The 24,185-nt window shown below is 39.3% G+C and overlaps 1 protein-coding gene across 3 annotated transcripts in view; it reads right to left on the bottom strand.

Moving 5' to 3' along the window:
* Positions 1-168: 168 nt before the first annotated feature.
* tmtc2a (transmembrane O-mannosyltransferase targeting cadherins 2a) overlaps positions 169-24,185 on the bottom strand; it is a 35,015-nt gene continuing 10,998 nt past the window's right edge. The window contains exons 2-12 of one of the 3 annotated variants that reach the window (XM_027020219.3): positions 15,235-15,826; positions 10,343-11,210; positions 10,117-10,231; positions 9,783-9,868; positions 9,341-9,525; positions 8,543-8,621; positions 7,059-7,180; positions 6,308-6,389; positions 5,038-5,152; positions 3,590-3,653; positions 169-1,463 (exon numbers count right to left, since the gene is read on the bottom strand). In XM_027020219.3, coding sequence (XP_026876020.2) covers positions 1,284-1,463; positions 3,590-3,653; positions 5,038-5,152; positions 6,308-6,389; positions 7,059-7,180; positions 8,543-8,621; positions 9,341-9,525; positions 9,783-9,868; positions 10,117-10,231; positions 10,343-11,210; positions 15,235-15,826 — 2,488 coding nt within the window. In that variant the 3' untranslated portion in view covers positions 169-1,283. Of the gene's footprint in view, positions 1,464-3,589; positions 3,654-5,037; positions 5,153-6,307; positions 6,390-7,058; positions 7,181-8,535; positions 8,622-9,340; positions 9,526-9,782; positions 9,869-10,116; positions 10,232-10,342; positions 11,211-15,234; positions 15,827-24,185 lie in introns of those variants that run through there. The other 2 variants (XR_003411332.3, XM_027020220.3) reach the window with 2 other exon arrangements.

Below are 24,185 nucleotides of genomic sequence, written 5' to 3'. Positions count from 1 at the left end.
GCACAGAACTGAACTAAGCACCGATAAATAACTGACAAACACACACAACTAGATTGGATTAGGATACAGAAACTCTAGTTTTTGACTCGTTTCCTTTTTTATTATCACTCAGAATATACTAAATTAAATCCAGTAACTGCTCAAATAAATGTTAATACCTTGAATGTTTTTTTTTGTCTCACATAAACATCATATCATTGCAGAAATATTTTAAAAAAAAAGTTATTTAATAAGAGAACACAAACTTGTTCTTCACAACTGTTTAATTTAAAACTTGCATGCATGGTGCCGTTTTGTTCTAATACATATTTTGTCCACAAGATGGCAGAAAAGCTTTTTTTTTTATTATTTGTTCACTAACTCCACTTTTCACTCTAATTGCCAGCTAAAGTCTCTACTGGTGTTCTATCATGGCTTTGGTGTTTTCCCGTGGTAAAATGGAACATTTCACTTGCCTTAAACGTTGTTATTTAAATTTGCTTTTATTTTATCATCACTTGAATTTAAATATCACTCATCTGCCTCTGTTCTTTATCTGGTCCTTTCAATACTATTTAATGCAACATACATGTTAAGATGCATTTTATTTTGTAGAAATTAAAGTAAATATGAGTGTCCATTCTAGAATAACAGGAACATTTCCAAGCAATTGGCTTGTATTGTTTTATTCTTGTATTTTCATGACAGTCATCCAATAAAATATTAATTTTTAAAAATATAATTACCAAATTATCAGGACACAATGCCCCATAATAAATTACTGCAGAACTAGAATCTATCATGTGTGGCTATTTTTAAACTTAATCTTTCAGTCCAGACATGACTGTATTATAAAAGGTATATAAATGACTTGTTTACCAAGATTCATGTTACAAGCAGTCTGCAGAAACATTTCCCCCAACCTACTGTTCTCAATGCATCAGATCAATTATTACATTTAAATATTTTTCACTTCCAAAATAAAATAAAAAAATCAACTAATGCAATTCCTTCAGCTGTGTATTATTCACAGACGAAGTTCCTGCAAATTAACAACTGATCTTTTCCACTGTTCATCCCTCAGACATAAGGATCTAGTTGGTCAGGTCAAACCTTTGATCAGTTCCCACACAGTAATCAGAACCAAAGTTCTTAAACTGTCAAACTCATGAGCCCAATGGAAGCTTCTTTTGGTCTAAATCCAGTGGTGCTGGTTCTGCTACAAGATCACCAACCTCACCTGCACCGGAGACTCACAAGTCTCAAACTCTCACTACTAACTGTGTGTAGCCATGGGGCTTGTGTCATGACCCCGTACTCCTCAGGCCCTGTTTGTGCATGATGTTCCAGAGTTTGTGCAGGTTGGACTGTGTGATCAGGTCGTCTGGTTTGAGCTGCAGTGCATGGAGGTAGTGGACCTCAGCCTCCTGAAGCTTTCTGTTGAGGTGGAGGATGGCTCCAAGATTCATGAGAGCAGCAGCATACTGAGAGAAATGAGGAAGAGAGAGGGAGAAAAAGATGATAATGAGAGAGAGAGAGAAAAAACATCAAAAAGCCTGGAATTTAAATCAGGTATAGTCTCCTCGTGATGTTAATTTCTTGATGACTGCTGATGAGGTACCAACAAAGGACACCTGTTTTTTTTTTCTTTTCTGAATGGGACTGAATAGCTCTAGTATGTATGATAAATTTTACATCTAGAAATAACTATAACAATGCAGGCTAGAAATGTGGCTTTATCTGACACAGTCAAATATAATGTCATTTAACCCTGATTTTTAAAAAGAAAACTACAGGTCATCATATTAGTTGCCTTCTCCAGTCAGGACTCCTTTTCAGTTACACAGGCATGAACGCATGCTGTAATCCTCTAATACTTAATGTTGATATTACTAGAAGGATAGTTTGTCAAAAATGATTGGTAACCAACAATTCTTCTATTAGTTTCACACCAGAGCTCTGAGACTCCTTTAGCTTGAAAGTGGTGGAATTAAGTACATCAAAATATATTTCCTGGAAATAGATACCCAGATCTTTACACTCCTGATTCAAACTGCATCCAATTCTGAAGTAATTCTGAAGATTTACTGCAGTCTAAAAAAATGACAAAACTTCACTGTGTAGTTGAAAGATGTAAGATTATTTGAATCATATATATATATATATATATATATATATATATATATATATATATATATATATATATTGGTTTCCTGGAAAATGAATCCACCAATATTCAATATATATATATATATATATATATATATATATATATATATATATATATATATATATATATATATATATATATATATATATTGAATATTGGTGGATTCATTTTCCAGGAAACCAATCCGATACATCACACATCCATCTTGAAAATAGCACAGCAGTGATTTGCAGCAGCGCATGGCATGTGATAGCTGGATTAGATGGCGCATGAATTATACACTGCTGTAGTTTCTGTAGCGTAAAAGCTATTATGTTCATATGCAAATATCCATGCACTTGCACGTGTGTGATGATTTCCATTGCTATCATTTTGATAACCCAGTGCAGCACCGGTGTAGGGAACAGGTTATCTGCCTTCTGGTGAAAGCATTTAAACACTGTTCACTGCCATGGATCCACGATCAATGATGATTTGTTTATTAATCCGTCCCTTAAAAAAATAATGATTCTGGTTTGGCTGTAAAGTACAGGAAGTTCAGGGTCGGGGAAAGGAGAAATCTGACAAACTGAGCCGTAGAGGAGAAAGAATAACCAAGAAAGAAGCACTCTCCCTCTCTAAATTCATTAAGATAAATTTATGAAGTTAATTACTGCATGGCCTTACTATATTGAAATCGCATGAAAAAACAGAAAGATTGCTGTTTGCCATTAGTCTGCTGAGTTTTAAGGTGGATTGGAAATTTTGAATCTGGAGAATAATCTAACTTCAGCTAATTCTGTGCATAGATTTTTATATATTTTTTTGGCAAGAAAGAATAACCATCTTGTAATCACTATCAGATTAAATGTCGACTGGTTTCAACTGAAGAGAGATAGATAGTACAGAAAGCCTCTCTCTGCTCATGTATTGCCTGATGTGTAGCGAGTAGAACAGCGATCTACTGCTGAAATTCACAAGAAGAAAAATTATACGGTCAACATTATATTGATGTGGAATTAAAGTTGCATGCAGTAATGAGAAAAAAAATGCAAATGAGCTATAGTGGAGGAGTCGGTAATTAAGTGAGGCAGTCATACTGAACACAGACAAACAGAGAGAGAGAGAGAGAGAGAGAGAGAGGAAACATCCCAAAGAAGTCATTTTCCACTTCTGTTTCATATGTTAAAGTATTACTTAGTATATTTATTTGATGAAAACAGCTTCTATGTAGAGCAACATGCAAAACTAATGAATCACCAAACTTGATGAAAATTGTTTCAAAATATGATCTTTAATGCGCCTGGGTAGGTTGGAAAAACTACTGGTATGGCTTTGCGAGGTCATTTAAGGTCAAAATACTTGAGCTGGACACACATTGGATGAACTGTTAAAAAGTGAAGCCCTCCACTATAGTGTAGCTGATGTTTTAATGCTCTACAGCAATGCTGATGTACTTACATTCGGTCTAAGGTCTGCTGCCCTCCTGTAATACTTTTCAGCTGCATCGTTCAGACTGGCCTGTCTGGGGGGAATGTACACACCATGTGTTAAAAACAGAGGTTAAGAATGTTAAGAATATCAGGTTAAGACTAAGAACAATAACTACAGTACTGAAAACCTTGAGCTTGGCATATTGCATAACTGTCATTTGTTAAATCAGTTTCTAAAGCATTTTAACACATCATTTAAAAAAATATTTTTTAATGTCTGTATCTTCTTTACAGTTCTTAACCCAAAACACTGATATTTGCACTGAAGACATGAACTTAAAGAACACCAGGTGATCCCTTCTGTATGCAGTGCATTCTTATATAAATAACTTGAATAATTTTTTTATGGATTAATGGATGCAAATTATCAGCAATTTTTAGCAATTGAATTTTCAAACCATTGACATTAAAGCTGATATAATTGGCTAACCATGGATTTTTATCATGTGCATATTGAACCTTTGCTCAGATATCAGCACAGCAGACCCACCCAACAAAATGTCATTTCTGAAAAAAACTGGACTGACACTAACAGGGATTCTGTCAGGAGACCTGACAGGGATCTATTTCCACTGTTTCAAGGAGTTTTCTCATTCTCAGATGGACACATCAATGAAAACTTAATTACACTACTCTCAAAAAGCTCTGTTACAAGCTTACTAAATTTGACATATGCTAACATATAACGAAGACATTTTACACTACCTGATGCTTTTACCCAAAGAGACTTACAATTATGACTGAGTACAACTTGAGCAATTTAAGCTTAAGGGCCCAACAGTGGCAGGGATTAAACCAGCACTTTCTGATTACTAGTCCAGTACCTTAACCACTGAGCTACCATAGTTTTAATCATCACTGTTTTGTGATCAACACTGACCTTTGTGATCTGTTTTACATCAGGCCCAGTGTCTTGCTAAGCCAGGTGGGCTATGTTCTTCGCCCACTTTGACTTTACCATCTCACATCGCCCAGCCTCTACACAGACATAAGCTATTGCACATCCATCAGCACAAACCATGACAAAGACAGCAACCAATGTGCAAACTACCTGTTTGGTCACATACCTGCTGTACTGGAAGGGCTATGGAACAGAAGAACGACACCTGGTCCCCATGGAACACATCCTGTTCCTTCTACCACTGCTATCACTGCTATCTTTTAACCTTTCATGGTTTATGTATGTTTTGCTGTAGTCTTATCTCTACTATTGTTATCAAGTATCAATGTCCTTGTGTACATACGTCCACCTACCTATTTCATGTTTGACAACAGGACATAAAGGTGTCCTGTTTGTGAGGTGTAAAACACCCTTTGCCTCTCTCTCTGACGGCACTCTAAAAAGGTTCTTAAACCTGTCACATCTCTCAGCGTGCAGTCTCAGACTGTAAAAAGTCATCTCCCTCACAAACACACCTGAGCATATGCGCTGCACTGAACACAACGTCGAACTCGGAGCTGTCCAGGTCAGCTGCTTTCTCTGCCATCTCTGCTGCTTCACTTAAACGAGACTGTTCCAGCAGAAACTGGCCTGAGAAACACAGATGGACAGAGAGAGATTTACTAGTGGACAGTTTGTTTAAACAGGGTTTATATGTACCAGTCTTGATGTCATGAGAATGAAAAGCCTGAAAGGCTGACAGAGGGTTATGACAGAGGCTGAAAAACTTCTGAAAGTGCAACTACTACTGAAAGTAATGTGTAAAGGTGTTTTGTGTGCACACACACACACACACACACACACACACACACACACACACACACACATATATATATATATATATATATATATATATATATATATATATATATATATATATATATATATATATATATATGTGTGTGTGTATGTGTGTGTGTGTGTGTATATGTGTATGTGCATGTATGTGTGCAAGTGCACATATGGGATGCTTGAATGCTAAGTATCCTCGAAGTCAGGAGGGTTGCCATTATACATGCAGCCTCTATAGCTAAACAAATAGACACCTCCCTTCACTAATCACCATGTTCTATAACTCTTATGGCTATAAATTTCAGTCCAATCTGTAACCATGTACATACCCATAAGCACTTTATGTCTTATAAAAACTCCATATATATAGTAAGATAGTAAGATACATCGTTTGTGTTTATATGATATCTATAATGTAATATCTTTCACCAAATTAAAAGCTATGTGATGCACTACCATGAATAACCTACTTAGAAATCCAACTAACCCCATTCTAGTTTAGGTGTCTGATTGCTCTAGGATAACTAACCCAAGTCCTTATCCTCAGTGAGAGCTCACTGAGAGTTCCATCAGAGTTTAGAGATATTTCATAAGGGTATTTATAATAAATAAATAAATAAATAAATTTTAAAAAACCTGCAAAAAGTACTAAAATTTCTAAAGATGCATTTATATACTGTAGACACCATACTATAGTAACACATCATACAGCTCTTCTTTCCTCAAGCCAAGCAAATGTTTGCACCAGTCATAATGCATAGGCCACATAATTATAACAATACAACCCTATTCCCATTATGGATAAACTGCTATTTGCAGTATTGGCTCAGGCAGAGAAAGGCTAAGTCTTATTAAGATCTTATTAACAGGTTATTAACATCTTATAGATAATTAGAAGGGAAGAAAAAGTACACAAAAGAACACAGAGACAAAGGAGTAATGGGTTTGACCTACCATAGTGCATGTAGCAATTTCCCCTGGTGGGCTCAAGGTCTATGGCCTTCAGGAAATACTGCTCTGCGTCTGCTGTCTGGCCCTGTTAATGAGAACATCATCCAAGGATTCACACCACAGCTGCACCACAGCAGATGACACCAAGTCAAGTTCAAAATTCCCTGAATCAAGTCACACCTATTTAACTTTGTCAGCCAAAACCACCCACTGAATGTGGGAATGAGATTTGAGGGTAAAACCACCCACTGAATGTGAGAATGAAATACTATGTGCTAAAGGTGTGTGTGTATATATGTGTGTGTGTGTGTGTGTGTGTGTGTGTGTGTGTGTGCCTACCTTGTGTGTGTGTGTGTGTATATATATGTGTGTGTGTGTGTGTGTGTGCCTACCTTGTGTGTGTGTCTACCTTTGCTGTGCTGCTATGAGCTTGTGCTGCTATGAGCTTATAAGGTAACAGCAACAATGGTCAAGTTTTCACACTTTCATTTTTAAACTGCTGAGCTGAAATTGTTCCACCATCCAAAAATTTGAATTTACTTAGAGATTTGTTTCCATGCACTTTGTTATGAAATCTGAAGCTCATAAATAGTCTTTTACCCTGCTCCTTTTGAAGTTTAGCAAATGAAGTAATGATTAATAAATGTAACCATAGCAATCCAAGTGACCTAAATCCATTTAAAAGGCAGTCAACCCCCAAATACACCACAGTTTAGAGAAGACTAAAATCTAAGAAGACCACAAGCTAACTCACCATGATTGACAGCAGCTTGCCATAGGTCAAATGGGCTGGGACATGGTCGGGTTTGGCCTTAAGCGACTCTCTGTACCAATACCCAGCCTCTTCAAGCTTGTTCAGCCTCATATAAGCCTCACCTGAGAGGGGTTACACCAAAATTCAAAAGTGAAACATATGGAAATATACCCATTCTTGTAATTCAGACTTCCAGGTATGCAGGTCTTCATGATCTCACATACATTTCAGTCTCACATGAGAATGCAAAGAGTGAATTCGTTAACTGTGAAGTACACGATGGCACCACTAAATTACAGTGCATTTTTTAAACAGTGTGTCTGCTGGAAAGCAATTAACAATAAGCTGTATACTGAGCCAGTACTTGACACTGTGTGGCCTAGGTCTGGGGTCACAGTTCAGACTTTAGAACATGCTTTTCCCTAACTGCATTTTAAACTGACCTTTGGATTGAGAAATGTAGCTCCCTTACACCTCACCTATAGGTGTCTTCCCCAAAGGTTCAAACATCATACTGAAGCCAAATAAAAAACATACTCCATTCCATCTCTCCACTATTAGAACAGACACTATTTCCCCCTTCTTTTTCTTGTTCTTATTTACCTTACTGTCATGGCTACTGTGGCCACTGTGAATGTTCACCTGCTATCTAAGTCTTTTCTGTTGCATATCAGCCATGAATCTGGGACACTGACATCCTTTAACACACGTGTAGCCGATGTCCATCTTTTCCAGCTACCACTCATTCAGTGTCATAGGGCAGACGTTGAAGGTGAGTGTTAACTAGCACACTCTCTATTCATAATACTGCAGATGCCTACAAATGCCACTCAGTTACAGCTAAATTCTACAGGTTTGCATGTACACCACAAAGGTGAACAGAATTTCTTCAAGTAGTGTTGTCCATGTTCCTTGATCAACATGTCTATTAACCAATCACTGACCTCTGATCAGTATGTGTTTGATGTGTACTCCTCTGACCACTAAGCCATTTAAAAAATTCTCCCACCTCCACATTTTTGTTCATAAAATTCTTTAGATATATTGAAAATATTAAAAAAGTGAACATGTCAAATTTGAGTCTTTTATTTTAAATTACCATTCTTAATTGGGTAGGTTTTATATAAAGCTGAGTGAGCAGTTCTCATCTTATTTATGACAATCCAGAATTCCAGAATTGTTTGGAATCATCATTGTCTTGATCTCAGACCAGTCACTTGTGTTGATCCAGGACCATTACTAATCATGTGTTTGCCACTGCACAAGCTAATGCAGATAGCTAGCTACAGATACATGAATGCCCAGAATGCCAAGTAATTCTGGACCATTTCTAGTAGTAAAAGATGTTCCCACAATTTAAAAGACTGCTGACATTTTCAAATGTAGTAAAACACATAGACAAGCAGACAAAAAATGTTATGAGGTTTTCTTAGAATAGTGGCAATGCCATACTTAGAAAGAAACATGCTCAGCTTACCACTCACCCATCATGTTGTAAAGGCTCTGAGGGGCAAACTGGTGAGGCATCTTCTTCACAGCTTCTTTATACATGGACAGGGCCTCCTGTGGAGTCCACAAGAGTGGAATATAAGAGAAGTGGCTAGAGCCAAGCTATGGCAATGCAGTCCATAGCAGTCTAGGCCACTGAACTCAGCAAGACAAATGTGATTGCATATTACTACATGTAGTCACTTTGTCCTCCATGACTTAAGAGTTCTTGAATAATATAGGATAGGCCTTACAAGTACAGATACATATTCATGGTTGGCAACCTAAGTTGGCTTCTTAGGTTCAGAAGATAGATCAGCAGACATCCATATTGAGAGTTGTGCTGAGCAGGTGCTTAACATTTTTATGAATAGTAAAATTCTGAGGTGGCAAGATGTTTCTTGTGTGGAGTTTCGGGAACATGTTTCTTAGTTATGTCCAAACCACCCCTCTAAAATAATCACTTTCCTTTACACCTAAAGAAGTCTGCAATATAAAATTTGTCTTAGTTTTTTCCAGTCTGAGATGCAATCACTTTCATTGTCTTCCAGCCTATAAAACAGCACTTATTACCACAGCAATGTTCAGCAGGTGTGAGGGATTCTCACCAACAAGGTCACCAACACACCTCAAACTTCAAGAGGAAAAAAATGGGCATCTTTTCAAACCTGAGTAGAATCTTAAGTCAATTTAGAGACTGAGACCACAGTGTATTCCCTATAACACTGTTAAACTAATCAAGATATCTGAGCCAGTCTCATCTTGTTGGTTCTCAAACCCAGACTGCACAGTACCTCCTGCTGGCCCTGTTCGTGTAGCAGCTTGCCCAGATTGTACAAGCAGCTAGTGACTGAGCTTTTGTGAGCATGGGGGTCCTTCAGATTCTCATCCGGGATGTCTGCACAGGTCTGAAATGTGTGCTTGGCCTCGTCCACGCTGCCTTGAGACACTAGAATAATACCAGTGTTCAAATATGCAGCTGTTAAGGAGACAGAAGATGCAAGAAAAAAAGTGAAGAGCCTGATGGAATTAAAATACGAAGTGTTTACTTAGTCAGCACACTTAAAAAGACTTTGATTCATTCATCTGTAAATCCTTATACATTATCACTAGTACAGCTTAGATGCAAGCTAATTAAAATCAGACCATGAAATGTAAGTCAATTGAAATGAAAGAGTAAGTTCAGTAACAATCTCTATTGTGGGTTTAATAAGAGAGACAGAGTTTGGATCTTACAGGCCAGGGTTGGTCTGCTCCCGATGGCCAGCTTATAATAATGAAGAGCTTCAGAGAAGCGATCATTCTCCTGCAGCAGCAGACCTCTGAGTCAGGGATGAAGGACAAGTGATGAGATGGACTGTTAAGGTGTGTGGACTGTTTAAAAGCTGAATAGTGTGGGTTACTGCACCACTTTAAAGGTAAGCAACAGGAGCCCATGCCTCCACTCTCCAAGACCAGCTAATCAGGCTTGAAGAAATAGCAGTCTCACAATTTGGCAGGGACACAGGAGAAATCACTTTTTCAAAATGGGTTTCAAAATGATTGATAGGATGGTAAGACAGAAACTCACAAGTTGTAAAGCATGTCAGCCATGTTGCCACGGTAATACAGGGCATTTCTGTATGCTTCCTCTGCCTCTAGCATCTTACCTTGGTTCTTCAAGACATTGCCAAGGTTACCCCAAGCTGAGTGACAGAAATGTTGCTTAATTATTTCTAGAAAATGTGTATCCTTTTCACAACTTTTGAAAAAATTAATATCAAAATCTTAACATCAAAACCACAGTTCTGTCATACCTTTAGCGGGGTTGACAGTGATGCCAGACCTGTAGAGCGAGTCCTCATTCTGCCAGTCTTGGTTTCTGTGCACCGTTCTGAGGCTATAGAGCAGGAGCAGCCCAGCAGTACAGCCCAGCAATAGCGTCCTGGAGCTCCTCTGCCTTGCTCGTACACACAGGGTCCTCAGCCCCAGCACCACCAGCAGACAGAAGCCCATGCTGGGGATGTAGAGCACCCTCTCAGCCACCACAAAGCCGACGTAGAAGAACATGTTGGTGGCAGGCAGGAAGGGCAAAGCCAGCAAGCCCAGGGAGAAGACCACCATGTTTTCTTTGGATGGCAAAGATGCATGAGTGGAAGTGGGGACGTGTCTGGAATACCCATTCTGGGTATTCTCAGGAAATTCTACTGGAGTGAAGCCATTGTGGTGGTGACTGCTGTCATGGTGATGATTGCTGTCAAGGTGATGGAGACTGTGGCCATTAGTCAGGACCTTTCCATTGGTGACATGGGATTTTGCATTGGTCTTATGGAATGTGGTAGAATCCTTGCTTCTCAGGCCAAACCACGCAAGTAGCACAAAAACTGTATAGAATACAACTGAGCAGAAGTTCCTCTGATCACAAACAGTTCTGAGCAGGGGTATGGCCTCCATGGACCAATCAAAGCTGAGAGTGTGAGGGCAGAGGAGGAGCCAGGCATTGACTGCTGGAAGGTAGAGGAAAGTAAGTGTTCTAGTGAGGAAGTGAGATGAATCAGCTGCCGGGTTGTCAGAGTTGGAGAAGTTTGGCGGTTTGTTTCCCATCCAGTATAGCCGAGCTGCTAACAGGACCATCCCCCAACCAGCTAGCCAAGCCAGACTTACCAACAGTCCTACGTTTCTCTTCTGGAAAACAAGGAGAGGAGCAGACACATATTAGATGTATATACTAGTTCTACATTATTGTGTTAAAACTTAAAAACAGTTATCTTAGAACAAGCTTCTCCACTCAGACTGAGCTGCTGATTCACTCAACAGTTTGCACTTCAATTTACTTCAGATTCACTCTCCAATATAATTTTGAACTAGTTTCAGGCACTTTCATGAAGAACCTTAAGGTTTCTTTCCCAAATATGACAATGTGGTTGGATCAATTTGGAAAAAACAAGTGAAACTTGCTCTACATTGTTGGCAAAGCTGATGTGCAATTTTCCCCCAAATAGCCAGGAATAACAGTCTATTTCTTAAGAAAATACATGTTATATTTTAAAATAAATACATTTTACATTTGTTTAACACAAAAGTGATTCAACCTGCAGTTCAAACTATGAAACTATCAAAATAAATTCTGTGCCCTGGAACTTGATCTTTTTCTAAAAGTGAAACATTTTGTGGTCTTTTGAGGATATATCAATTTAAATAGGCTTTGTTGCACTTTTATTTTAGCACTTAAGCACTGTATTGCTAAAATATTGCTAAATAGGAGCTTCTGCACTTCTGACCATTTAGACTTTGATTATTTACTTTTCTTAGATGAAGCCACACACAACTCCTTAAACATTTACTTTACCCAAATAAAAGCCTACTAAACACAAATAAAGTGTCTACTTTTATGCATAGCCACTGGACTGTGCTTAACCTTTAGTATTTTTATTATCATGTTTTTTATATTTTATTTCTTATGCAAAACATCACCCAAATTAAAAGATACAGGTACATTAAAAGAAAGTCATTTTTGGTATTGCTCTGATGCAAAAGATTCAGAGGATCAAATTCTCTCCATTTTGCCTGACAAAGATTTCTGTTCCAGGTCCCCCCCCCCCCCCCCACCACACACACACACACATACAAATAAACAAACAAAAATCAGTGTAATAAGAGCACAAACAAAATTCACAGTTGCAAACAACCAAGTCCAACCCAGTGTGCGGAGGTACTGTTGTGGAGAACTGAGGCAATTTCCTATTTCCTCTCCATAAGTGGAGACACAAAGGATCAAGCACACAGAGCAGTTATGAGCATGGGGCAGCAGAGCTCTTCACTAATGCACAAGTGAGGGAGGGAGTGGCTAACTTCCTCTCTTGGTCAGCTCCCTTAATTTCTGCGTCACTATATCGCACATAGCTCATATCGAACTGCAGGAGGATCCACTCACATTGCATGTCTTGCACTTGCATACTATCTTTCAGTATACTAGTACTCATGTTGATGAGTAGTCAATGTCAGGGAGGGAAGGATCAGTTCCAAACCTCGTTTTAGGGTGATCAATAGCTTTGAACAAAGCAGTAGGCACAATGTTATGCCAAAGTGAGGGGGCTATACACACACACACACACACACACACACACACATACACACATACACACACACATACACACACACATACACACATACACACACACACACTAGGTGCTGACAGAACAACAAAAGCAAGACAACAGGAATTAGTTCAGGTTTGGACTGCACAATTCCTTTGTAACTTACAAAACTATTCAATTTAACACTGATTATGTTTATTCCAATATTCTCTCATTTATCAAATAAAATACATGCATTATTCAGAACTAACCTAAAATCACTTTTCAAAGTCATAAATTTGACTTCAGTTCTGTCCATGGACATTTTAAATAAGCATTTATATGCATATGCATTTATATTCATAAGCATTTATTATGCAAATGTATGTATCCTCACAAACACTGATTCAGTTTTAAAACATGAAAGTCCAAGCAGATGCAAACTCCCAGACACAGCTTACAACTGGACTGGCCAGCTCTGCTATTTACCAAGCACAGGGAGTTGATTTATTTCACGGCTGAAAGTCCCATTACAGGGTAACTGGCACATCGTTAATCATGCCATCTACTACCTATCTACACTAATCTCCTTAACCAAACATCACTGAGACAAATAAGTATATATTCTGCCACCATGTAACTAAAACAGCTGATTCACTTGTTTTCTTTATTCTGCTTTCGGAAAAAAATAACAAGAGATGAGAAAAACACTGCCAACTTGACTGTACTGCAGTAGTGCTAGTACTCTTCCAAAGATCAGAATGCATTTGATATAATTACCCTGGATTCTATCTCATTGCAATCCTATTAAATGGCTGATGAGATGAAAAATTGCCCTCTGTCCACGCCACATGCTTGGGCGGCCAGACCAATAATCAGGGCATCGGTTTAGACTCTGATCAAATGAAAGTAGGTCTAATATTAAGGGCCCATATATTCACGGAGAATATTAATGAATCAAACCAATTTTTCTCCTACTTCTCCTTCTACATGCACACCCCTGTGATTGCAAAGATAAACATGGCATGTGTTATTGTCCTGTGTTGTTCAAAAAGCCATTACCAATAACAACCTAATCAACAGTGCCAGCAGAGAAAGATTGAGAAGGAGAGAAAAAAGAGAGAAAGAGAGAGGAAGTGAGAACATGTTTTCCCTTCCTCAATGTTACCTCTCGTTCCTCCAGTGTTTGTGTTCCCATACTCTCCAGGCTGCCCAGAAAGCTCTAATCTAACACATGATAGTCCATGCTATAAGACGGGGCATGGACCTCAAGTCTACTCCACCCATGGGTACATAGGAGGAGATGGGTAAAATGGGCATGATAAAAGCTCCATATGTGTTGGCACCATGTGCAGGGTTGGCATGTGTTTGCAGAGCTTGGCCTGGTCCGAGTGTCTGTGGCCCATTGTGTGGAACAGGGTGGGAGCCCCTGCCAAAACACCAGGTTTAAACTCAACAGATAAACCCAGGGGGAGCATGCTAAACTGGCAGGCTATGGCAGTACTCCAAGTACACCCAGAGGTCCTCAGGGAGGCCAAAGATTACCAGAGAAAATAAAACAGTTGTATTTCATATCATAATTTTTGCTACACTTAATTTGCTCATGGAAAATGGTAATTTCTTGTTATTTTGCATAATCATTTATGATTCCAGATGTTAAATTAGCCTGTCTGCTATTTTTTCTCTATATGTATCCTTTATAGTTATGGCTGCTATGGAGCCCCTGAATAAGAGCGATGAGTTTAAGTGGAATAAACTCAAATCTAAACAATGCACTTTGGTTTGTTTGGGAAACAAGAGTTGTAACTGGTCTGAGAAGAGATGCTAAGGGTATCTGTTTATAGTATGAAGGTCAATGGTAATGGCTCATACACATACAACAGCACTGTTTGGCCACAACGTGTGTGTATTCCCTCTCCGTTTAGCCAGTGAGGAAAGGGAGGAAAACCAGAGCTCTGCTCATTTTCTGGTTAACCAGCTGTGGATATACACCAAACGTTTTTCAAATTACATGCCTAATGAAAAACAAACACATACACACACACACACACACACACACACACCTCAAGGTAGATAAAAGGAAGTGCATCAGGCTATTGCTGACCAAGTCATCCCCAAGGGAGGGGAAGAGGAAATTGGATGCAAAAAAAAACATTAGAAGCACATTCTCACACACACACACACACACACACACACACACATACACAACACACACAATCTTTGGAAGAGAGACAAGGAAGGGCAAACTGGAAAACTGGTTTTCCTCAACAGAGACCTTCATGCTGCTTGTTGGATTAGTGCCCAAGACACAGTAACAGGCCAAAAAATGCATACTACAGACCACAGCCAGTGTAAAACAACATGTGTTTACTAAATATCATATATATCTCAGGTCTGGATGGCCTTTTCCAGTTCTTGCATGGTATTGCTACTCCTCGTTATCTTAAATCATTAAGTCCTACATTCTGAGATAGGGGTAGTCCAATTTGCACTTTTGACACTGCTCCACAAAACCAAAACCAAAACCAAGAACCTGAGTTTATGTACTGAGGAGCCTTAATCGTAAACAAGGGCCTGTCTGTCAGATATTCATAAGCAGAGCCCCATGCTAAGGTTTTAAGAACCCCACTCACCTTAAAGAAAAGCAGCAGCACCTGCTGCAAGCGCATGCGGTGAACCACGCAGACATCGTAAACGGCCGACACGGCCAGGACAGTCACTCCCTGCTCCTTCCACAGCATGGCTGCTGCCGCAGCAACCAGGCTACCGGCAAGCCATGCCCATGCCCTCCACTTGGCCCGATGAGAACGCCCAGCGCCAGGGCGGAGACGACAATGACGGGTGTAGCAGAGCAGAGAGAGCAGGAAACACAATCCAGCGCCCACGTCTGCTCGACCCACCAGGCCTGCCACTGCCTCTGTGTGGACGGGGTGGGAGGCAAAGAGGAGTCCCGCCAGCAGGCTCCACGGGCCGGTGCCAAACAGGGGCCGACAGAGTGTAGTGAAGAGGGAAGTGACGCAGCAGTGCAGGCCCACATTGAGCAGGTGGTAGCCCCAGGGCTCCAGGCCGCCCAGGGCATAGTTGAAGCGGAAGGAGAGTGTGCAGAGGGGCCGGAAGGACTTGTGGCTGCCGCTGTGCGTGAGGAGGGTGCCCCAGAAGTCATTGTACAGGATGTTCATCCAAGGCGTCTCAGGCAAGAGGTCCTGGTTGGTTTTGATAGCCCGGCTTATGTAGGGAGAGAAAGGTAAGAGAAGGTGAAGGAAAGAAAGAGGGCAATTAATTAATCAATGATGTACACAGACACAGTACACAGTGCTGTATGACAAATAGCACATGCATACACACACAATGTAGGCTCTTCCACTCATTTCAGCTCACACAAGCACATGTACACACACACACACACACACACACACACACACATAAGCACAGAGCACCAGGTGGAGAATAGTTCCCAGGTCACATCATTAACACATAGTTAGGCATTACGGAAGGAAGAGCCTGACTCAAACAACTCCCCAAGGTCTGTGTTATCAGCTCCAGATGAGAGCTTCACACAGCCAACAACTTTACAACCTCACATCTTCAACAAACATTTACTACTACATCCATTTGCCTGTTAAACATCATTAGCACATGTAGTCATAGTGACACTGCTTATCAGTGCACCTTTATAGATTCCAGCAATCTCTAGTCATCTTATAAAATCTTATCAAATTCTCTTCTTTATTTACTCAAAAGTTGATCTTGCACAAATTACCATATAGTCATAATAATTTAGCTTAGGCTTGTGGTCTTCGAGAACTGTGTATGGAGTGATGGACTTATATTGGAGCTGGGGTCAATGAGGACTATGCCTGGAACAATGGCTTTATGTCAAAGCTTGTGACACCTGAACACTTTATTATACAGCTCCGGAAGAAAAGGGGTCACCCTGGGAGTCAAGACCAGTCCTCACTTCTTAAAGGACTTGGCCAGACACACACACACACACACACAAAAGGTGTATTATAAATTACTACATATGGTAGTTTTTCTCTCAGGTAAAACCTGTTTAATGTAGTGGATACTGGCCATGCTGGTTGATGTGGTCAATGAAATATGCATTCTTTTAGAGATCAGTATTAAAACAACATCATGAGCTGGTCAGTGGCCAAGACAGAACTTCCTCTACATTACAGTAATTAAGGAAGGAGGAATAAGAAACTATTGTGTTTGTATTACAGTCCATTTAGTAAATTAATTCATAAAACACTTCTATTTACCCCCTTATTAAAAAAAGAGCATGAGTATAATGATCAGGGTCTCACACATAGCAGTTACACAAGCCAAGTATAGTTAAGAAATGTGGATATACAACAGGTCAAATGTAAGGTAAAGTACCATATTGCTATTATGTTCCATAGTTTCATAGTTCTAACAGCTTTCCACACAGTCAAATTGCTGGGTTTTGCTCTTCAGGCATCTGTTGCTGAGTGGGTGTTCCTCCCCACACACAGTTAAATAATCCCATCACTGGGCTACTGTCATGGCCCGACAACAGGACAATCCCTGTACTTTGTTAATGTATTCACCAGTTGAATGTATTCTTTTAATTTGTGATCAGCAAGGATGTGGGAGGAGAGCTTTTGCATATTTAAATTGAAATAAATTCCACAGGGTAGGATGGACAGAGAAAGAAACCCAGCCCGAACAACAAGGGGAATGAACTCTGCAATTACAATTTTCAAAAAAATATAGAAACAAAGACTGAATGGTAAAAACATAATTGACTAAGGTGAAATTTACCAATAAGCTGTACATAGAGATAAGATCTGAACCAGAGGAAATCCTGCACAACAGCTCAAAACTGCAGTAGCATTCAGCTTCTTAATTGGAACCAAGAGGCAAAATGGACAGGAGACAAAAGTGTAAGATAATTAATAACAAATAACAACGCAGTTTTAACATGCTACATAGAAACAGATCCGTAATGTATTCTGTGCTGCACCTTAAGTGGCATGGCCCAGGCGTGACACACACACACACACACACACACACACACACACACGTATGCGTACGCATGCACACGCGCACACACACACACACACACACACACACACACACACACACACACACACACACACACACTTTTGTATGGAACAGACCCGGAGCCTGAGAACGCCTTGCTTTGTTTCACCAGACAGGAAACACAGTGCTGGGAAATGTGGAGGTCTGTGTCTGCCCGCACGCTCACACAATGGCCTCGGACCTGAGGACACCGTCCAGTGCACTAGCCACTCACCACCTGCTATGACAGAGTGCGGAAACTCAAACACACACGCATGCTCAGCTCACTTGTTCAGCCCCAATTTATATCTCCTCCCATGCCAGAGACAATGCATTACAATTTACATAGAAAAAAAATCCTTTCAGAACACACACAATTTATGTGTCAGACTGCACCCAGTAGAACTAACAATGTGTAAATGTGTAATGCCAGGAGGTGCTGTTGGTGGTGATAGTGTTTTGTTATATTTTTTATGAAGTATTCCCATTATCTTACAGGACAGGCTACTGTAAAGAGGCTAAAATTAATCTACAAGAATAAGTTGCATTCTTCTATAGAGCTTACCTCTAGCATTAGTGATTAAGACAATGTTATGAGATGTTAAGACAAAGTTAAAGCCTTAATACCACAGTATGAACCCAGAAAAAGCATGTTCATAATAAAGATGTGACTGTGATATTAAGTCACACCAAATTTGACCTAGAACATAATACACTATAAATACTAGTAATAAATTATGTTACTTGTTAAAATCTTATATCATGTAGCCACTGCCTGCACAACAGGAATAAACCGCATCAAAATGCAGCTACTGCATGTGCTACGGGTTATCCTCCAGATATTCTGTTTAGGATTAGAGACACTTATCAGGTCACTGGTTCAAACTATTTTGAAAGTATTGGTCAGTGTCCTGTTGTGACACCCAGCTCTTGAGTCTTGCCAAAATATTTGAGCTTTATTGAGCCAGTGTACGTCTCTGCTTACGGTTTCATGTTGTGCACAGAGATAAACGCTGCCAGTGTAAACTAACGTCATGCTGTAGAATAAGCAGACTCGGTTACTGCTGTGGTTCAAACCAACTGCAAGTAGTAAAAACATTAGAGAGATTATGTCTTACAAACTACTGGTAAATCTCAGGTTTATCATTACATCCTTCTGTTTCTTTTTCACCTTTGTCATGTACCATATGCTTGCTGGAGAGATTTGCAAGTGATGTACCAGTAAATAAGGCCATACCTATCAAATATCTATACTGTGGAGCAACAGCAATGTTTTTCAAGATGATATAAAAAGCAATTAATTTTATTTTATACCAGTTTAACTGTAAGGACTGGAAATTACTAAATAGCTGTTTGAAGAGAGTTATTGTTCACTAGAAGACTTGCCTGGTAGAATCCAGTTCACTAGCTCCTCTCATGAGACAGGATATACTTACATGAGCAGCAATTTTCTGTTGCTGGGATTCAGTGCTGTAGCCTTATTGAGCTAGTGATGGACATTTTGTCCAGACTGAATATTCATTTAAAAGGGAGGTTCGTATTCAAAATATATGTTAAATGATCACACAATAGACTGCTGAATCTTTCAATTATAATGATAGACTAGAGGTTAAATGAATCAGTGTGTAGGTCATTTGTGGGTTTTGGGTGCAGATACTTGTTTACTCTAAGGGGAGCATAACTAAAGTTTTACTCCTACACTAACAGGATCAGAAGCTGATCATTGTGCGGCTGCTGTCGTTTTTTCCAGCACTGGAGAAAAAGGGTTCAAACTCTGCACTCACTGATCTGTGGCTGTGCAAGAGAACCAAACTCAATTGAGCTCAGAAAAATCAGCTCTGCTCAGGTGAGCATTATTAGTTTGCTGTACTATGTATGTATACATAGTATACATGCCTTTACAACACATTTTAATTTTCCTTGTACAATCATGATCATAACACCCATTCACTGTAAAACACAATTAAGCAAAATTAAACAAACCAAATATATTCCTTTTCATGCAAACAAACACAAACACACACCCCAAACAATACTTTAACAGAATATCTGAATTGCACTAATCGTGTTTCATAATACCAATCTGAAGCAGCCTCCACTATATACATGTGCAAAGAATAGCAAACTATGGTGTGACATGAGGGAGCTAGAAGTAGACTTGCTGCAGCTGGCACTCTATTAAATATCACAATCATAAATAATACAAACATTCATCAAGTTCACGAAAAACTGAAATGCTGTAATAGATTTATGTTGACTTATACTCAGTCATACTTCCTAGTTCCCTGTGAAATGTGAAAGCAGTTTGTAGGTTTATTCTTTCTTTCAGCAACAACATTTATGCTTGCTTTCTCAGGATGTCAGTTTGGACTGATAAAGAGTACTGGACATGGGGCAAAAGATTAATGAATGTGCACAATACATGCCAGAAGAAAGCATCTGGGCACAGGGGAATTCTGGAATGCAGAGCATTTTTCAGAGCAGTCTCCTTTTTGGTGAGGGTTAGGTTCAATCTCCCATCATTCTGCTTGGCAAAAAAAAAATGATTCCATGATGTCCTAAAGACAAGCTCTCAATTTGTGTGAAAGTCAATTTATCTTGAGTTGGCATACATCATAGCTCACTTTATGTAACACACTCCACCCTGCATTTCCATTATCAATGTTAACCTCTTATAACCACTAAAATAAATATGTTAATTCTATAATGGATTAATTAAATATGCCAAGACATGAAAGCTTATGTGCTTTTATGAAACTGAAATTAATTGATTTCTGAATTCTCCATGACAGTATTGCAGAACTTCAGCAGTGCCTAATTAAAAATATAATATAATATTGAGAAATCTCTGTGTGAAAGCATATTAAGTAATCAGCCATCTGAGTGCCTCTCTCCTTAGTTGAAATATTTACAAACAAAGTCAGGAAGTGTTTATGGAGTTGGCTCTCCCACCAAGCCAAAAATTATACAATGTGTGTAAACAGAGGAACAGCAGTGCCAGAATAGAGCCAAATGCCTCAGAGTGGGTCTCTTCAGAGATTCACTGCAAACTCAATTAAAAGGTCAGTTAGGTCATGTTCCTGACCACCCACTGCACTATCACAGCCTCACCAACCGGGTCCTGATCTGGAACACTTGCACAAAGCAAAGCAAAGGCTTTAGCAAATCTGATTCTCGCATTAGGGAGGCTGATAATTATTAAATGAGTAGAATCCTTACTGGGGAAAATGTCATGCAGGAGAAATTTAGAAGTAGGAGTAAGAAATGCTAGTTTAGACCATTTTGACTATACAAAACTAAATCTGTGCAGGTTATATACACGAGTCCAAATAGGACACTAAGCCATATCTTGAATTAGCCACTCCCCATGCACTACACCTTCACCTGTCTCAGGCTATCCTAACTCACTTGACTTAGTACCTGAAGTTCCAGATGTTTACCTGGTGAGTTAAATTAGATGTGTTTGAGCAGGAATAAATCTAAAAGCTGCTGTGTATATAGCTCCCTGCAATGGGATTGCGAAATACTGCCTTGCAGAATCCACTGCTGTGTCATTAATGGTTGGTGTGTCATTAATGAATATGGAAATCCACATGCTATGGTACACAGCATCTCATGTCTTCTTAAATGCCATAAATGTAAATGTAAAAATAAATATATTATGCCTCATCGTCCAAGTAAAAGACAGGCAGTACATGGTTTTGGCAATGGTTTTGGATTTAAGCCAACTGTGGACTTTGTACTTTGGATTTTGCAGACTACTGACATATATGCTTGAAAAACCTTAGCACATACTATATATCCTATAGGAAACACTCCGGGGGTTGTGTTTTCAATAAAGGTTAAAACCAACTCAGGCACCAATGATCAAAGCCATCAAGTGCAGCTGGCCAGATGCTGGAGCTACCACTGGTATTGGGGTTGAACTGCAATGGGTTCCTCATTAACACTGCATGACTCCCTCTAGTCCATTCATGAGCACAGAGACTGGCTGCTGCCTCTCTCACCCAACAGCCAATCAGAACAGACAAATGTCTTCCGGTAGCTTTTTTTCTTCAAAGGAGCAGGCAGACTGGGGCCATGTGAGGAAATGCCTGACCCCTACTGTCAGACTTGGTCTTTTTCATCTACTTATAAAGCACACTTCCTGATTAACAACTAAGCCAAGGCGTGAAATACACACATGCACGCGCCCACACACACACACGCACACACACACACACGCACACACTCTCTTACACTTGAATCACAAACACAAATATACACACATATACACAGTTTAAAGGAAGAGAAACCATGAATTCTGAACAACATGGTACAACTCCAGTTGTTTATTGATGTAATTAATCCAGAATGCCGCACCTAGAGTCCTTATAAGGAATAGAAGGTTTGACCATACTACCTTATCTGATTACAAACTTTTGTTACTAAAATATAAAATGTCCAAGTGACCCAACTTTCAGTCCAGTGTTCAGGACTCAGATTCCTTGTTGAAAAATTGTAGTCAAGCTTACAGTTCCTGTTTAGATGGTGCAGATCTTGGGGTTCATGGACATTCAGAATGAAGGTAAACTGAGATGGTGGCGGTGGCGTACCATGGTGCTCTCCTGTTCACACAGGTTTGTTGACAGCAGAGCAGAGGGGCGCTTATATATCGGAGAGACACCATTCTCCTAAGTTTATCACAAAAAGCAAATTTATTCAGTTTGGGTTGTTAGTTTGCCATTAGTTGTTGAACAGACGACAATGGGAGCTTTTCTATACCACTGTCACCTTTGGCTTTCTTATTGTGGACTGGCCCTGGATTCCCTTATCAGGTGATTTCTGTAAAGCTACTTTGTGATAACACCTGTTCTAAACAGCATTGTACAAAATAACTCAATTTTAATTAAATCAAAGCTTGCAACTACAAGCCCATATAGTTACATATGTGTGAATATAATCAAACACCATTTTTCCATTCACAGTTGCTCTATAGCTGTTTTTCACAGCAGTATAGAACAGTACACAATAGGAGTAAAAGCTCCACCAGGGATATACAAACTCAAAACAGCCTCAAAACAGAGGACAAGACGCTTCACCTTCTAATCTAGTGGAAGGACAAAGTCTAATGATATCTGATAGAGTATTTTGCCTCATTGATGAGGATGGTTTTGAGAGCTCTCTCATCTGTAATCGATTGTTTTAGCCATCTGCACTCAACCCCCAGAGATTGAACACGGTCTCTGCACCAAGTAGGCCCATCGCCCAATGATGGATGATCAATAACCGTGCCATTGACAAGGTTAGAGGAAAAATGTTAAAGGAAATCAATGGTTTAGCAAATAGATGGGCTTCTGTCAGTCAGAGAAATCAGCTAGGCAATATTAGGAATATATAGTGGAGTCTGTTACATGTTCTAAAGTCTGTCTGGAGATGATAAGCTGTTGAACTATACTGTAAGCATAAAATGGATATTTGGGTCAGGGTCAGTTCAGATGTCTCATAATGGGAAGTTGGGTAGAAGTATAGGTGATATTAGGATTTAAACAGTAGTTTTACTATAAGATGTATAAAGGGCCACACATCTCAGTGCAGAAAAATCACTTATTGCACATACACATTTAATAAATATCTGTTTTATAATCATTCATCATATAGTAAGTGTAGTCTCTAGAATGGAAAAAAAAACATAAATCATTATATACAACTGAATGGGGACACAGCTGTGCACATTTACCTATGAAGAGCAGTGAGGGAGAAAACATTCCAAGTTAGAAGTTAACATTTCATATCTTGCAGAGACAGAGACTATGAAAATCATTCCACAGATCCAGCAGTAAATTGTAGTGAAAGATTTAAAGACACCAGACAACCCTCACCTTTATCCCCTTTCCCCCCTGATTCCTCCACCCTACCAATGCTCAATGGAGCTTGCCTTTCCAACTCAAAGACCCTCGGTGAGGATACACGTCTGGAAAAGCAAAATCTGTAAGCTTTTCTCTGCTATGCTCTGAGATGCTCTTAATATGACATGTATGCTGATTTGCCTTACATTGTCGCTAGCTCAAATGTATGCATTGCTAAACAGAGCAGAGATATACTTAACAGGCAATACCAGGATGCAGTTTTTAGCATAGATAGTTTTTCTTAAATATATATCTCCTATAAAACCAAATTAAAATGGGATTTATATGGCTACCCAGAGGAGCCCCTGGCATTGCTGTCTACACCAATGGTCTACTGGTTGGGTAATACAGATTCAAAATTAAAATGTACATTAAAGGGCAGCGAATTGAAAAATCCTAATAGTATTCAATACTATAGATCTATTTAAGTAGTCTAAGGCATTCTATTGTCTGGCCAGGTAATTACCACTCCTTGAGTAAGCAGTAAATTAACACAGCTCCTCTATCATCTGCATATATAAATGCAGAATTCTAAATCTTATTATAACATAACTATTAACATGCCTATTAACTGCTACTGCCGTCAAGACATTTTCTAAACTAATATTTTTATTGAATACAGGACTTCTATTGACCCTACTTTTAAT

The sequence above is a fragment of the Electrophorus electricus genome, chromosome 11 (genome assembly GCF_041902795.1).
Source record: "Electrophorus electricus isolate QZ-2024a chromosome 11, ASM4190279v1, whole genome shotgun sequence".
In the NCBI taxonomy this organism is placed as follows: Eukaryota; Metazoa; Chordata; class Actinopteri; order Gymnotiformes; family Gymnotidae; genus Electrophorus; species Electrophorus electricus.
The sequence above is the reverse complement of the archived record's forward strand: the minus strand, read 5'-3'. Positions and strand labels throughout refer to the sequence as shown.